Source organism: Rhamphochromis sp. 'chilingali', assembly GCF_963969265.1.
Source record: "Rhamphochromis sp. 'chilingali' genome assembly, chromosome: 10".
Lineage (NCBI taxonomy): Eukaryota > Metazoa > Chordata > Actinopteri > Cichliformes > Cichlidae > Rhamphochromis > Rhamphochromis sp. 'chilingali'.
The window spans coordinates 6,926,819-6,943,701 of record NC_137937.1 but is presented as its reverse complement, the minus strand read 5'-3'; the positions used below and the strand labels follow the sequence as shown (position 1 = coordinate 6,943,701).

At 42.6% G+C, this 16,883-nt stretch overlaps 1 protein-coding gene across 2 annotated transcripts in view; it reads left to right on the top strand.

The window, feature by feature from the left end:
- Nucleotides 1–16,883, top strand: part of specc1la (sperm antigen with calponin homology and coiled-coil domains 1-like a) — a 28,283-nt gene that overhangs the window by 7,428 nt on the left and 3,972 nt on the right. The window contains exons 2-15 of one of the 2 annotated variants that reach the window (XM_080893235.1): nucleotides 5,116–5,272; nucleotides 5,365–5,503; nucleotides 5,968–7,589; nucleotides 7,962–8,169; nucleotides 8,360–8,433; nucleotides 9,499–9,674; nucleotides 9,982–10,145; nucleotides 10,459–10,586; nucleotides 11,582–11,672; nucleotides 12,216–12,305; nucleotides 12,729–12,888; nucleotides 13,185–13,287; nucleotides 15,105–15,221; nucleotides 15,310–15,369. In XM_080893235.1, coding sequence (XP_080749361.1) covers nucleotides 5,153–5,272; nucleotides 5,365–5,503; nucleotides 5,968–7,589; nucleotides 7,962–8,169; nucleotides 8,360–8,433; nucleotides 9,499–9,674; nucleotides 9,982–10,145; nucleotides 10,459–10,586; nucleotides 11,582–11,672; nucleotides 12,216–12,305; nucleotides 12,729–12,888; nucleotides 13,185–13,287; nucleotides 15,105–15,221; nucleotides 15,310–15,369 — 3,252 coding nt within the window. In that variant the 5' untranslated portion in view covers nucleotides 5,116–5,152. Of the gene's footprint in view, nucleotides 1–5,115; nucleotides 5,273–5,364; nucleotides 5,504–5,967; nucleotides 7,590–7,961; nucleotides 8,170–8,359; nucleotides 8,434–9,498; nucleotides 9,675–9,981; nucleotides 10,146–10,458; nucleotides 10,587–11,581; nucleotides 11,673–12,215; nucleotides 12,306–12,728; nucleotides 12,889–13,184; nucleotides 13,363–15,104; nucleotides 15,222–15,309; nucleotides 15,370–16,883 lie in introns of both variants that reach the window. The other variant, XM_080893234.1, reaches the window with a different exon arrangement.

Below are 16,883 nucleotides of genomic sequence, written 5' to 3'. Positions count from 1 at the left end.
ATCCTATATGTATGTGTAATGAGAGTGTGAGTAATGTGAATGTCTAAGTTGTGGGATAAAATTGAGGCAGAGGCAGCCAGAAGGGGACAGAGGGGGGGGGGGTAGCCTCCTCTGTGTGAATTTTTAAGTAACAGTTTAATTTATTAAAGAAAGTTATCCAAACCTACCCGTGTCTATGCGAAAAAGCAATTGGCACTTTAACCTAATAACTGATTGTGTCACCTTGAGGAGCAAGAACTGGAACAGGATTTTGGCCCACTCAAACTTTCCAAAAGGTTCAACCTTTGTGTCGTCAGTCCACATGATATTTTCCCAAAAAGTCTTGGGGATCATTAAGATGGTTTTTGGCAATGTTTCTTCCCCTTGGAACTGATATATATATATATATATATATATATATATATATATATATTATATATATATATATATATATTTATTTATTAGGGGTGCAACGATACACAAAATTCACGGTTCGGTTCGATACTTTGGTGTCACGGTTCGATATTTTTTCGATACAAAAAAATGTTCATGCATTTTTAATTTGTCATTTATTAAAATTATAAATATATATTTTAACTCAAAAGTACAGTTTTTAAATTTAACCCTAACCCTTGTGCGTGTTTTTTATTTTGACAGCGAATGCAGAAATTCTTTTGTCCATGAAACCATAAAGCTGCACTTTCTTTTTGCCTTATAGTCTGATTTGTCATAACTTCTCCGTTTTGTGGTAAGCTTTTCTTTGGCTGTCACTTCTTCACCCTGACCTGTCTTATTTGGCTCAGCAGAACTGAAATGCTTTTACACGCTCACTCACATAGGCTCAGCGATTCTCTGCGCGATCAACCTCTCACATGTTTAAGCTTGCTGCGGGAGATTTCACTTGTCATGTTTGCATAGTAAGCTAACGATTAATAAGACGATGTCAGAGGAATTGGTGCACAAATTATCATCACTCACAGATCAGTGCTGTCGCTCTCTATACACAGTTCGCACGATTGCAAAGTGAAAGCAAAAAAACAAGCGCAAATTCAAACGCGACTTCAATATGTCACATATTGACAGTGGCTCACCGATGCCAATGACATAATTACCCAGCTACATTTCTGAAAGAATGCAAAAGCATTGACATATATTTTTCCTACAATAGCCCGACGGGCAGGGAAGAGATAGATTTTGGTAGCCCGACTGAAAAAATCGCTAGCTCCGGGACGTCGGGCTAGCGATATTGCAAGCCCTGTATCTGATTGAGGAATCACTCATCTTTGGAAAAGAGAGTTTATTACAGAGAAATGGCTCTTTCCAAAATAAAAGCTATACTATCCGCTTCTTCTGGGCTATATTCTCAGCAGCATAAGGAGAATCATGTGCTAACAGCTGTCTAAATGATTCGGCTAAAGTTAGTAGCATGCTTGTTGTTTTTGTCTTTGCACTAGGATGATGTCGGCGTAAATGTGCAGTCATATTCGTTGTGTTCCCACTAGTGCTTTCAGGTTAATCTCGTTGAAATGACCTTAACGCCACAACACGGCAAATCTCCGTTAACGAGCTACCGCCGATCGCTCCGTGCATGGGGCTAGACGGCCAACACGTTAACGAGCTAACTGCGCTAACACACTAGTTCACACCAATGTAATTGAGCATTGCATGGCACATCCAACATACTGTTTTACTTTAGTCCATGACTCGCTTACCTTCAGGGTCATACGTCACATGAAAACCAAAATAATTCCAAACGCCAGATCTGAATGAGGTTCAATTTGCCTGTTGCAAGTAGAGCTTAACTTCTGTCTAGCTAGCTTGCCCTGCGCTCTTCCTTCTGACTATGCTGTCTGTGTTGAGCGCTCAGTGGATCTGCGCTCGACAGTGCAGCCTAGGCGGAGTAGTCGAACACAGATTCACTGAGCGCTCAACACAGACAGCATCGTCAGAAGGAAAATTGATAAAATAAATTACAAATGTTGTATTGTTCAATACATATGCGTACCGAACCGAAAGCACTGTATCGAACGGTTCAATATCGATACGAATATCGTTGCGCACACACACACACACACACACATATATATATATATATATATATATATATATATATATATATATATATATATATATATATATATATATATATATATATATATATATATATATATATATATATATATATATATATATATATATATATATATATATATATTGGCTGTAACTGATTTCTGGCTGTCTTTAGCTAAAGATGTTGCTTACTTGCTGGTGTTTGGACTTGCACAGTTAAGTACACATTTGGGCTTTTCTTTGTTTCTTTGTACCGGTCTGGTTTGGTTTTAGACTTGCATACCACAACTGTTGAAAGTAACTTTCCCTGTTTAAAAAAAGGTAATATACACGTTGGTGACAATTTAAAAGAAAAACCTGAACCCTTGACCTCTTCCCGAATTGGATCCAGTGGACTGGTTTTGGCATTTGGGTGGGATGGTCTGCTTGTGCTCTCAAAACAGCAACATGTTTTTAGGTTTAAATTACAAAATGATAAATACACATTGAAAATGCAGACAAAATGGTAATGGACACCCTACCCAAGATCAGTTTAACCATGCAAATTGTTTAGGGTTGTGGCCTGAAACCAGCCGATTCTGCAGTTGTGGCAAGCCCTTCCTCCTCGTTTGAGCCAACAAAGCTTTCAGGTCATCATCAGCTAGTGAAACGCCAACAAGCTGGCTTTTATTGTCCATTGCTTCCCAAGGGTGTTCCCATGGGTGGTCTATGGGATTGAGGTCAGGGTTCTAGGAATACCATTTTAAGACCCCAGTGTTCTTCTGGGTGGTTAAGTATGCTCTGGATCTCCATCATCAATCGTGGATGATTTCTTTTCAGTTTCTATACAGAGTTTCTCTGCACACTTCAGAGTTCATGATTCTGCCAGTAACTAGTTAACAAGTTCAACAAGTTCAAACCTCACTGCTATAAGAAAAGCTGTGTCTAATGTCACTGAGACATGCTTAATATGGTCATGTCGTCCATGTAGCTCTGGCTGTTGGCATGGAAGCCCCACCCACCTGCTTGCAGCAAATTCCTGCCATCGCAGGGTCCCAACACACACAGCAAGACATGATTGGATTGCTGTGCTTGCTTTCTTTATTACTTTCCAACAGTGTTTATCACAGATCGGACGTTAAATGTCCATCTGCTGTCCAATTGTGGCAAAGTACACAAAATTGTTCTGTTTTCTTCCTCCTATAAGGCGTACCCATACAGCACAATCTCCTAAATCAGGGAGATTTCAGTCAGAGATTTCCATAACTGTGTGTTAAATATATGAAAAGAAAACTTCTGAGGATGCTCTTCCCTGATTCTCCTGACATTTTCCCCGAGTTCATGTGTGAAAACAGCCTTACGTGATGTGTATTTGTGTTCTACAACTTAAAAAGCACACAAAGGACATTTAGACTCCTCATAACTGATATTGATAGTGAAGAAAGGCTGTGAAGAGTGATAGTAAAGACTGTGTGTGAACTGGATCTTTTTGAGGACTCTGTGTAGAAGACTTGATACAGGATGGCATATTTTAAACAGCACCTGCACCCCGGAGGCACAGCTGAAATTTGTTAGAAAGGTATTTGTTTTTGAGTACAGTACAGTTGTGACTTGGTAGCAGGTCATTCTGAGTTCTCGGGAAACATAAACTGGTGATGCAGTTTACTTTAAATATTAATTCATTTTTACTACGTGTATTTATTTAGCCGTGATACAGCAAAAAGGCTTAGTCACCTAACTGTCTAAACATTTATGGCCCACTGCAGCATGCTGGTCAGCTTCACAGCGTTCTATTTAAAGTCAGATTTACTGTGTGTCTGTGTATTTATTTCCATTTTTAAACGGCAAACTTTTTCTTGGGAAAATAACAGAGCACTGACTCAGAGGTAGATTGGAGTTGGGTTTGCTTGTGCACAATAAATCACTTTAGCTCATTTTTCCCCTCGTAAGTGAACTCAAAGACATCCAAGTTTGTGCAAAAGCACTTACTCTTTGTCTCCAGCTGCTTCCCAAATCCCTTTTCTTGCTATCGTGGCATCAAGTCAGATTCTACGAATAAAACCTCAGTGAAACCTCCTCGGTTTTTTTTTTGGGGGGGGGGTTGTCTGTTTTAATAGCCAGGTTTAGCACATTGTTGGTGAGAGGTAAAAAGCTCTTCATTTGTTGGAGAGAGTATAGTTGTGTCATCTGTTACTAATTTGGTCTGTCACTATGTAAGTATGTTCAGGAGCCTAGATTAAATCGTCATTAGGAATCTTTTCTGGTTTGTCAGGTTGTTTAAATAAAGTAGCAAGGATTGTGAACTGGTATATGTGTGGCTCACATTAGAATGGCACTAAGTCATGTCTTAGCAGCTCAAGGTGAAATGTATTACTTTGGGTTTTTTGTGGTGTTGGGTTTTTTTTGTTGTTTTTTTTGTTTTTTTTGCCTCTCATGATATGCCGGATATTTGAGCTTTCGGTTGATCTGTGGGAGGTGGAATCTCGTTTTCCTTTTTTGGTCCTGCTGAATGTTCTTTGCGATGATAGCAAGATGCTTTCCCTACCTCCTGTTTGTTTGTGCTGAGGCCAAGACTGCAAAGCCACATTCTTTGCACATACGCCCCCAACAGCGGCTACTTATTCTGGTATCATTGTTGCAGCTAAAAGTCCTAACTGAGAGAACAATTACAAACACATGACAGCCATCTAGTGGAGGCTGCCCTTTAGAGGCCATTAAGTCAGTATTTATTCTGCATTCCTGAATCTGGGGGTGTACAGTATACACGGGATATTTTTTAAATATGCAGAAAACTAACAATCCACCAGAAACTAATCATTGTAGGCTTCACAAATAAAAAAAAAAAAAAAAAAAAAAAAAAAAAAGCAAAATTAGCTCCCAAACACCGGCTGTATTGAATAAATTTCTGAGCTCAGGCAGAGGTTTCGAGAAGTGTTCAGCTATTTGATGTGGTCCCAGTTTTTTTTCTTAAGAGTTCAGGGAATTGTCTCTGTGGAAAGAATTCTTCTTCCATGGAAAACTGGAGCTATTGCTCTGGAGGCTGACGCACATTACCTTTCTTCTGTCTCCTTTCCTTTTTGTGTACAGATTGAGCCGTAAATGTTTCAGCATCAGAGAGCCCACTATGAAGAAGACGGTCCGGCCAGCGGTGAGTAAGGGGAGCGCCGATCGAGGAAAGTCAGAGGCCGTGACTACCGGCGGAAAGCCCCCAGCCAAAAGCACCACCGTTGCTCCTCTGTCTAAGGTAAAATTCATCAAGTGATGGAGCGTGTAGCACCTGAAGGTTTCTGATTTCATTAATTTTTCTGTGAGCGTGTTGACTTTTTCTTCTTTCAGGTTAAAAGCAATGATGACCTCTTAGCGGCTATGGCTGGAGGGAATCCTTCATCAAGTAGTGCCGTCACTAAGACCAAGAGGACTACGTCTGTTGGCACAAGCGCTAGCAACTTAGACAGCAAGCCAAAGACAACTTCAGGTATCTCAAAAAAATGTATCCCACAGGTTTGGAATGTATTTGTGGCTGGAGCTGCTCCTCCTGGAGCCTGCTTCTGCCGGAGATTTCTTAATGTTAAAGGGGAGGTTTTCTTCCTCACTGTTGCCAAGGGATTGCTCATCTAATTGTTGGCCTTTTCTCTGTATTATTGTAAGGTCTTTACCTTACAATAGGAGGTGCCTTGAGGCACCAAAATGATGATGTTGGGACATGAGCGAGAGACCCAAGCAGCACAATGATAGTGAAGATCATCACAACAGCAGCTGCTGGTTAGCGGCAGCTTAGTTGTCAAAATAAGAGCATGGGAATTGTCTACTAGCAAAAAAAGAAAAAGAATGAGACAAAAACATTGCTAAACTGAGCTCTTCATATTCTCAGATAAGCTGTAAAAATTATTTTTTCAGTGTTACTTCACCAGGATAAAAGAAATCCACTTTTTCTTGTAGGTACTTCATCCAAACGTGCATCATCATCCACTTCCAAGGAGCCAAGTTCATTACGAGACCGCCTTCGGTCATCCACTGCTAAAAAGCAACTTGCATCAGGGACTGTAGCTGGGGATGTGGCCTCAGGAAAGCGCTCTCGCCGCCAGATCCTGGCAGAGTCCGAGGGCCGTATGAGCAAGTCTAAGTCAGATGGCCAGATTAATGATAAAGTGGCTCTGGAAGCCAAAGTCAAAGACCTTCTTGGTTTGGCCAAGAGCAAAGACGTGGAAATCCTTCACCTTCGCAGCGAGCTGAGGGACATGAGGGCCCAACTCGGCCTTGGTGGGAAGGAGGTGCCACAGGAGGAAGAAGCTGGGGAGGAAGAGAAGCCCCAGGTTTCAGCCATCACGGCCGCTGATGTGGAGTCCACTCTGATTCTCTTACAAGAGCAGAATCAAGCCATCAGAGAGGAGCTCAACCTGCTGAAGAGCGAGAACCGCATGCTGAAAGATCGGCTGAATGCTCTGGGATTCTCCCTGGAGCAGAGGCTGGATGGCTCTGACAAGCTGTTCAACTACTCCTCCCTGAGTCCAGAACTGGCTGCAGGCAGTGGGCACAGCGATGGTGGTGGCACAGGTACTATGACCTCCTCAGTGGAAGGCTCTGCCCCTGGCTCATTGGAGGATCTTCTCACAGGACACCAGCATGGAGGCTCGGCAGACAACCTGGATAGTGAGTCAAGTGAGGTCTACCAAGCTGTCACCTCCAGTGACGATGCTCTGGACGCCCCATCTGGAGCTTCCTCGTCATCTGAGTCAGAGTGTGCACCTAGCAGGGAGCGTTCACGGAGGGGTAGCAGTGGCAATGCCAGTGAGGTGTCAGTAGCCTGTCTGACGGAGCGCATCCAACAGATGGAGGAGAATCAGCACAGCACAGCTGAGGAGCTTCAGGCGACACTGCAGGAACTGGCTGACCTGCAGCAGATCACACAGGAGCTGAATGGAGAGAACGAGCGGCTCGGAGAGGAGAAAGTCATCCTCATGGATTCCTTGTGCCAGCAGAGCGACAAGCTGGAGCTCTACGGCCGCCAGATTGAATACCTGCGCTCGCTCCTCGAAGAGCATCATATATCCTACGTGCTGGAGGAGGACATCAAGAGTGGGCGCTACATGGAGCTGGAGCAGCGTTACGCAGATCTGGCGGATAATGCCCGCTTTGAGAGAGAGCAGCTACTGGGGGTGCAACAGCACCTATCCAACACGTTAAAGATGGCTGAGCAGGACAATGCTGAAGCTCAGGAGATGATGGGAGTGCTGAAGGAGAGGAACCAACAGATGGAGCGCCTCCTGGATTCGGAGAGGCAGGATCGAGCTGCCATGGCGGCCACACTGGAAGAGTACAAAGCAGCCGTGAGCAACGACCAGGCGGAGCTGAGCCGCTGCCGAGCCCAGCTGGATCAAGAGAGGCAGAGAGTGGCCGAGTTGTACTCTCTGCACACTGCGGGGGACAAAAATGACATCTGTCAGCTGCTGGAAGGTGTTCGGCTGGGGAAAGAGGAGGCTGAGGCCAAAGCTGCAAAGATGCAGGAGGAGATGGAACAGGCCCACGGCGAACTCAGCCGGCTGCAGGAGACTTTCAGGAAGGTTAGTTCAAGGACAGTGAGTGGAACATGAGATCTTCACGCAAATAGAAGCTAAATTGAGGCATTTGACCTAAATGTCTTTACTTTAATCTAGGGTGCAACAACTCTCAGTTTTTGGGTTATGAAAATTACAGCTTTATTACTGCCTGTCCATCAGTGTCTCAGATATCACAAATTTAATATCACCAGCTCTCCAGAGTCAGCCTTTAGCAAGGAATGGTACACATTCTCAAAGACTATACAGAGCTAACTTCACAGATGTGTAGTTATAATAGCAGGCAGGTTATTGTGAAGATTTATTGCAGTCAGTTTTTACCTAATGTCTTGTCTACTGTCTAATTAAATGAAGTATACTTTAATTGTTTGTGCGCAGCTGGACAGTGAATACAGAGACTTCCAGGAGCAGGCGCAGCAGCAAATGGCTGAGCAGGATCGTGCACTGGAGAAGCAGCGCATGGAGCTGCAGGAGAAGGACACAGAGATCGCTGACATGAAGGAAACCATCTTTGAACTGGAGGATGAGGTGGAGCAGCACCGAGCTCTGAAACTCCACGACAATCTCATTATCACAGATTTGGAAAGTAAGTGGGCTGCAGACACACTCTAACTCGAGTGGACGCTTGTGCTGAAGGCCAACTTTTATCAAGTAGTAGAACAATGTGAGCATGCTCATCAGCTTGCCTTAGAGATTCTGATATGAAAAGGACGTCTGCTTTTGAATCAGTGCGTTCTTTAATGATAGCATCACCAAACATTGCCTTCTGATTTCAGACTCTGTGAAGAAGCTGCAGGACCAGAAGCACGACATGGAGAGAGAGATTAAGATTCTTCACCGCAGGCTGAGAGTAAGTGGACATTCGTACTGAAAGGTGCTCATCTTTTAAAAACTGCTGACATCCAACAGCCTAAAAATCTTGATAGCCACGCAGCTCGGGTGCAAACAACACGAGGCACCCATGAAGTGACCTGGGGAGTCACACGTAGCGCTGGACCATTTTTTGCTGTATATCATTCCCTTCCCCTTTCCCATATTTTGTTCCTCTCTCTACTGACCATGTCAGATGAAGCCATAAAAATCCCCCAGTCTCATTGTCAGCCGGCCAAGATGATGAAATATGATCCAGGAAGCACAGCTGTAGCACCAGAACAATGAGTTTTGAAGTCTTATCAAATAAAAAGTATTGTCCAGCAGTCAGTGGTGCTTTCAGGAAGGACTTTTGCAACTCTGGAATGTAATCACAGCAGCCATAACTTTTATCTTCTGTCACAGGAGTTCTGGGATACAAAATCGAAACATGCTGTTGCAAAGTCAGCCACACAGAATGTGAACGTGCACACGTTTGTGAAAGAGTGTGGATTGAGGCTGTTTGATTATGAGCAAGTAAAGGTCAAATTATACTAGAAGGAACAAAAACTAGGTTTTAAGACAGTACTTTGTATAAAATCTGGATACTAAATAAATGCAGTATTATGACTTCTAGCTCCACAAACCAAAATTTTTCCATCACTGTGGAATTTTCAAAAGGTTTGCTGCAGAATCCCCTGATATTTTGACACAAAAAAGCAGATAGAAAACGTAACAACTAACTGGTAAACAAAGCGGGGCATTTTTAGAAGCGCAGATATTTCCTTTAGGAGCTGATGGAAACCTAAACAGAGCGCAAAGGGGAATTCATGAAGGCCTGATTTTAAATGAATGCTAATGTTTCTGTCATAAGGAAAGTCTGTCATTACAAATAGGAAAAACTGCCCTCTGGTGGCCAAAAGAATTTATCCATACTGCTAAATACAGTATTGATAAAATACTGCTGAGGGGTCTGCTGTTATGAGCATAAACAATGTTCAGCTGTTTGTATCATTACGTGTGTGTGTGTGTGTGTGTGTGTGTGTGTGTGTGCGCGCGCGTGCAGGAGGAGTCAATGGAGTGGCGTCAGTTCCAGGCTGATCTGCAGACCGCTGTCGTCATTGCTAATGACATCAAGTCGGAAGCACAGGAGGAGATTGGTGACCTGCGGCGCCGACTTCAGGAAGCACAGGAGAAGAACGAGAAGCTGAGCAAGGAGCTGGACGAAGTCAAGAGTCGCAAGTAAGACCCACAGAGAGACGCGTGGAAGAGCTGCAATAGTCAGCTCCTAATTTATTTATTTATTTATTTTTAGGAGAAAAAACTGGGATATTTCATATTTTCATTAAATTTGATACTAGATGCTCAGTAGCAGGGCTTGTGCTAAATCCAAAGTTGAATTAAAAACAAAAATAAGTTGTGAATTACACATTCTGTTTTCTATCTCGGTAAATTAGTGAGCAGAGGCATTTTTGCATTGATAATGTCAAAACTGACACCACAGGTGCTCTGAGTGCACATGCTCAGTGGAGTGCTTTGTGTTTTCCAGGCAGGATGAGGAGAGAGGCAGAGTGTATAACTACATGAATGCAGTGGAGAGGGACCTAGCTGCTCTCAGACAGGGGATGGGTCTCAGCAGGCGATCCTCCACCTCCTCGGAGCCCTCACCCACCGTCAAAACACTCATCAAGAGCTTCGATAGTGCCTCACAAGGTACAACACTGTCTTTGTTTTAGATTTTTAGACCTTCACTGCTGCTTTTGTTGTATTTTTTTTCCCAAATTCCCTCACCAAAGAGAGCCCATATTGTTAGTTAGTTTTTTGTCAAGAGTCACCAGTCTGACTAAGACAAGTGACATAAATTTAAGTCTTACCCCCCAACAATATATTCTCAATACATTTTCAGCATTTTTATTGATTTACTGCAGACAGGACTCCTGACATATCAGGCTTGTCTGCTTGCTGAAGAAGGTCCCAACTAAACTTTATATGACTGGATGTGAACCTTTGCTTCTTTATATCTCAGGTCCAACGTCAAATGGTGCCTCTGTGGCTCCAACACCTCCAACAGCTCCGGCTGCTCCGTTACCTCGAACCCCCCTCAGCCCCAGTCCCATGAAGACGCCCCCAGCAGCTGCTGTTTCACCCATGCAGGTACTGGAAAAGGTTTTTAATTAACATGTTAGCATTTTTGTCCCTTATTAGCTTACTGCTTTACATACTATTTCACACTAGTGCAAGGTCAAAAAATTATATTCCTCATTGAGCACATGCTTATGCTTCTTCCAAGGTGCCATAATGAATCCTTTTAAAGTAGTCTTGAGCACCTTCAAAAATAATTTCTGAAGGTCTTTCAGAAGAACAGGCAGTCCTACAAAAAACATGTACATCAGGTGAACAGTATCTGAAACTCATGTCATTTAGAAATAGGAAAAGGTCCAGCAAAGACCTGACACAGGACCTGAGAGATCTGGCCCTTCAGCTGAAGCATCTACTGTTCACTGAAGCCTTGTCTGTCAAGAAGCTGTTCTTAATAAAGGAAATTTATAAGGAAAACCTGAGGACTGAAAATCAGTGGTAACAGGTCTCACGGATTCAAGTTTTAAATTTTTAGTTAAATTGTCAGTATGTAGAGCAGGTTCAGGAGACAACAGTGAGTGTCTACAGCCATTTGTAAAACACGGAAGAGGCTTTGAAATGAGTTGGAGCTGCATTTGAGCCAGTGATGATGTTGTGGATCTTACCAGCGTCCTGAAGAAGAAACTAACTATAAAAAAAAACTTTCAGTTTGGCCTGGACTGTGGACAGTCCAGGCTTGAATTATTAAGGTGGTCACACCAAAAAATTTAAAGAAATGAGGGATAGCTCAAGACTTTTGCACAACACTGTACATTTTAAGCATTGGGCTTCTAAAGGGTTTGAGTGGTAGGGATTTTTGGGTTCTTCTCCTTTTCACATAGTATTGCAGGCTCTTATACTTGATCATGTGACACTCTCCAATGATATCAGCGTGACTTTGTGTTGTGCTTTTAGCTCAGATAACATTACAGAAGTAAAGCTCCGCCTACTGTTTTACAAATCACTGCATTCAGATTTTTTTTTTTTTTTTTTTTAACTGTGCAATAAAAGGTGTTTTTCTGCTGTTTCAGAGACACTCCATAACTGGGTCAATGTCATCAGCCAAGCCGCTCTCCTCTTTGAGTGATAAGAGGCCCAGCTACACAGACATCTCCATGCCAGGTACATATTCTACATAAAAAAATAAATCTGTTTCTTTATGTAGGAACTGTTGCTTTTCATAGCTGCTGGGTGTACGCATATAAACATGCAGAATATTGTCCTGTTCATGAGGATTACCCATATAATATTTCAGTCCTTTGTCACAGTGATTAATAGGATTAATGGGCTGTCCCCTCTCTCAGGGTATATGGAGGGACTGTTTTTCTCAGAGGCCTGGACCTTAGCAGGTTTCCTGTATGTGTAGAGGATGATAAGCAGGAAATAATGAGTGCTTGGTTTGCTCGGTTCATTCTCAACACTAATGAGTTCAAGTGTTTCATGTGAACGTGCAGTCTTGGCCATAGCCTTCAGTCGTCCATTTATTCTTCACTGATTTATTGTTTTCTTGGTGAGTGTGTCGGCCTTGTGCGTCGGTATTCCCTGAACTCGGAGGGACTGGAATGTGGCTTTCTACTGACCTCTGCCCCCACCATGACATCTCATTTCAGAGGAAGTTGCTCATAGAGTAAATTGTTCTGTATGTGTTTACTGTGATGTTTACAGCCGAGCACCTTCTCAGGGGAACCTCAGCTAGCCGACCTCCATCTGCCCTCCAGAGGGTCTCCAACATTGACTCCTCCAAGGCGATCTCAGGTTAGAGATGCTGGCTATGTTTTATGAACTAATTATGAAGTAACTCGACCGTGGCTCAGGGGGTTGGGAATCGCATCTGTAACCGGAAGGTCGCCGGTTCGATCCCTGGGCTCTCTGTCCAGGTCGTTGTGTCCCTGGGCAAGACACTTTACCCTACTTGCCTACTGGTGTTGGCCAGAGGGGCCGATGGCGCGATATGGCAGCCTCGCTTCTGTCAGTCTGCCCCAGGTGTGGCTAAAACTGTAGCTTGCCTCCACCAGTGTGTGAATGTGAGAGTGAATGAATAGTGGCATTGTAAAGCGCTTTGGGTCCCTTGAAAAGCGCTATATAAATCCAATATATTATTATTATTATTATTATTAACTCGGTCAGTAGTTCAGTACGAAAAGCTGAGTTTGATTTCCTCTCCCGTGACTTAAACAGTGACCCGCCGGAGCAGTGAGGAGATTAAGAGGGACATGTCAGCCTCGGAGGGGTCTTCGTCATCTTCCCTGATGGCGATGAGTGCTGCCTCCTCCCCACTCTCTCTGTCCTCCTCCTCCCCAACCGCCTCCATCACTCCCACAGCCCGCAGCCGCTTAAGGTACCACATGTTGATCCACTGATTCACCTCTGATGTGTTTCTAATGTGCTCACATTGGCACTTAAAAAACATTGTCTGTTTCCATTCTTGTCAGTGATTTTAATCTCATGTTTCTTGATCCCTTTTTTGTGTTTATTTTATTTATTTTATTTTTTTATTTTTTTTCCATAGCCCAGCTCATGATGGCTTTTCTTTACTCATTAAGTAAATCAGATGAACTTGTAATCTGTTGCCTTTTTGGTATGGAAAATGTCTTAAAACTGATTGCTTGTGCTTTTCCTCTGTTTCTGTTACAGAGAGGAGAGAAAGGACCCGCTGTCAGCACTGGCCAGAGAGTACGGAGGCTCTAAGAGGAATGCTTTGCTGAAGTGGTGCCAGAAGAAGACTGAGGGCTATCAGGTAGCTCTCTTCTGTCAGTGTCCCCATGATAAAAAGCAACTGTACATGCTGACTGAGGTGTTTCAAAAGTTACAGGTAAAGTGCAGCTGTAGTCGTACACTATATGTGACAAAGAGTATATAAAGTGCTTCTGCATCTCTAGAGGGAGCTGCATACAATCTAAAGGCTGAGTTCAAGTTTGAAAATAGAACGTGGGGGTGTGGAGTTAGAAAGAAATGAGATCACCAGACCTCTGAAGCCCACTCCTCATCTCCGCTTGAGGCTTCTTGCACAACCATTCTGACATGTTGCCTTGTGGAAAATTACTGCCTTTGCAATTCTAATAGTTAAAGGTTTTAGCACTAAACTTTCTGTAGCAATGGCTCATATTGGCCCATGTTTAATGTAATGAGGTCAGCGTATGTACTGTTAATGATGTATGTGAGCCAAAAGCTTAGGTTTCAGATTACTCTGAGTACCTTTTATTTGTCAGGAGCTGTTAGTCAGATGGGAGTTAAAGTGGCTTTTTTCAATCAGATAGAGGATGAACTGAGGGGCTGCACACAGCCCAGTAGAAGCTAAATAAGGATTGTATTGAACTGTCAGTGATGGAAAGCTATTCTAGTTGAGTCCAAGAATAAAAAGATGAAGCTGGAATTTTGTGTGTTTGCGATCTTTGTGTTCCGATTCTGTGTATAAAGTTTCTTAGCATGATCAGGGGGTGGACGTGATCCTCCAAATGAGTGTTAAAAACAACCTACTCACACTGTGGAAACATGTTTGCAGATGCTAGTTGAATGCTTTTAATGAGAAGAATCAGCGGAGGGTGTGCATAAGCAGTAACATGATGCAGGTCTAATGTGGTGCTAAGATTGCACAGTAAACTGTTATCAGCGAGATAAAATGAAAAACATGAAGGCGGCATCATTTCCTCGTTCATAGGTAGATGCAGTGGTGCACTCTGCCACGGGCAGCGATACCTCATTGTAGAGAAAGGTAAATAATGTCACAACTTTAACTCCTGAGTTGGGATGAACTCTCTGTCTCCCTTTACACCCTTTAACTTTGCAGTACCCTTTACATGCTGCTGCAGACTGACTGCTCTGCGTAGGTCTCACTTGTTAATTTCACCGCAGGCTCTTTAAAGCTATGGTAAAAAAAAATAAAGATAAATCCAGTGACGACCTCAGAGTGATTTAAGCAGCAATAAACAGATGTGCCAAGAGTCCTCTGCCATCACCCCAACCCTTTTTATTTGATCTAAGGTATAGTTACCATGGCATCTTAGGTCTTCACCAGGAAGTGGGCAACATTTAGTATATCCTGTGATGTAGTTTTCTGATAAACACAGTGCTCTCTCTGCATCACTGCATATGGTGTAGATTATAGTTATGACATTAAAGATATTTGAGGATATAATTTAAGTGGTTGTTTGCAGGATGCTGTAAATCTTTTGATTTTAAAGGTCAGATGGCAGCTGATAGTGGAAAAGATGATAGATATGATATGATATGGATGAGTAGTGTTGACACTTCATATAAAATCCCAGGACCGTCATCAGATCGAGCAGATAAATCATTTTAAATGGTTCCGTGAAAGCAGAATTGATTATGAGCAATAGTGTTGTCTGAAACGATGTGGAGATCGGCCGTCTGGCGGTGACGTTCATGATGTAAAGGTCCAAAGGATGAAATGTTGTACAGTCATGTTTGACACCTTACCCAGAAAATAGCTTCCTATTGATTTGTGGTCTGGATTGTAAATGTTCTGTCGAGTATGATCAAAGTTTAAATGCATCACCTTTGTGTTGTGTTTTTTCTTTTTTTTCTTTTTTAAAGAACATTGATATTACCAACTTCAGCAGCAGCTGGAACGATGGCCTGGCCTTCTGCGCCGTGCTCCACACCTACCTGCCCGCACACATCCCGTACCAGGAGCTCACCAGCCAGGAGAAGGCAAGTGACGTTCGGAAGAAAAGCTCAAACTTCTTTTAATCATCAGGTTTCATTACATGTGACTTAAACTGTGGCTTCTTTTCATCAGAGGAGAAACTTCACCTTAGCTTTCCAGGCCGCAGAGAGCGTGGGCATCAAATGCACTTTGGTAAGCTTCATTAAAATAAAACCCCAGGAATGAAGATAAAATACAGCAAAAATCCTGACACAAATTTAGAACGGATGGCATAGAGAATATACTTTTCATTGCTTTTCAATACGGCAGCCAAGCTCGCACAGATTGCTTGTTGTGATCTCTGGCTGGAGTTAACCTGCAGTCTGCTTTCTAATTGTGATCCGTTTATAGTTCTGCTTTTAACCTCATAAACTTCACTCAGCTGCTTGTGCATCTATCATCACAGATCTGAGCTATACACTGACTTTTATTTCAAATTTGGACAGCGTCCTAAGTTAGTACAAGCGTACATGCGTTTAAACAATGTGCGGCTTTAGCCAACATGGATTTCTAACTGCTACACCATGTTGGCTCAATGAAAAGTCAACGTAAGGTAAGGTTACCTGAAAAGGAATGGTCTTAATATGAATCTACAAAGCCTTCCTTCTTCTTTTTTAGTGTATACTGGTTCTCTGTCAACCTCACTTCGTCTGTCACAGACTCTCTGATTCTTTTTACCAGTTAAGCAAAGACTGTATATATAAAAAAACAGACATAATAACCAAGACTTACTGCATTGCTATCTATTGCAGACTGGCAACCAATACCAGCTAGGTTGGTTATCAGTGATAATTTTGACAGAACATTCTGATTTAGTTCGTAATCTCTAAAATATAGAGTATAAAGTTTGTCCTGTTTTTAACAGGGAGAGTTGCTCACCTCGCTTCACTAAGCACCCATGACATCAAATTGCGAAATGTGTCCATATCTGCTCTTCTTTTCCTCCCAAGAACTGATATTTTGTCACAAAGATCAAATATGCGCTACTAAGCTTTACAGCACAAGGAGATTACTTCTGATTGGATTGATTCCAGACTCGTCCCGCCTTTGTATACAACTTAATAGGCTCTGATTGGATTTTTTTTTTCTTCTATTTTCATCTTGTCAGTACATTTCATCTTAGATATAGTCTTGTTCCACAAAAAAAGGTTGTTGACAAAAACTATTACAAAGGTTATTAAAGAATGAAATTATCACTGCTATCTATAGACTGCTACCAGCTTTTTAAATAGCGTGTTAAGGTGATCACCCTCGTGCTGTTTGTCAGATAGCTCCCCTGAAAATGCTGCAGAGGGGCTCGGGCATGATTAGGAGGTCCAGCAGTGACTTGAATGAGCTGAGGAGAAGCCTTGCAGAGAGCTGTGACAGCAGCCACCTGTTAGACCAGCTGTAATCATGCTTAACTTTACCCTTAATACAATTTTAAATGTCTGGGTTGTGTTTTAAATGTAGTGTTTGTAGTTATATTAGCTTTAGAGACAGCTTATCAGGAAGTTATGGTGCATGGCTTTTGACTTCGTTCTTCAGGGTGATGCTTGAGATTACACAAATGAGATGAAACGTGTTGGTCAGTGAGATCTGGAGGTGCTTACAGGTAGATTTTGTTACCATTCCACAGAGCCAGGTTAGCTGTTTTTCCTTTATGCTAACTGAAAGCATGCTGACCA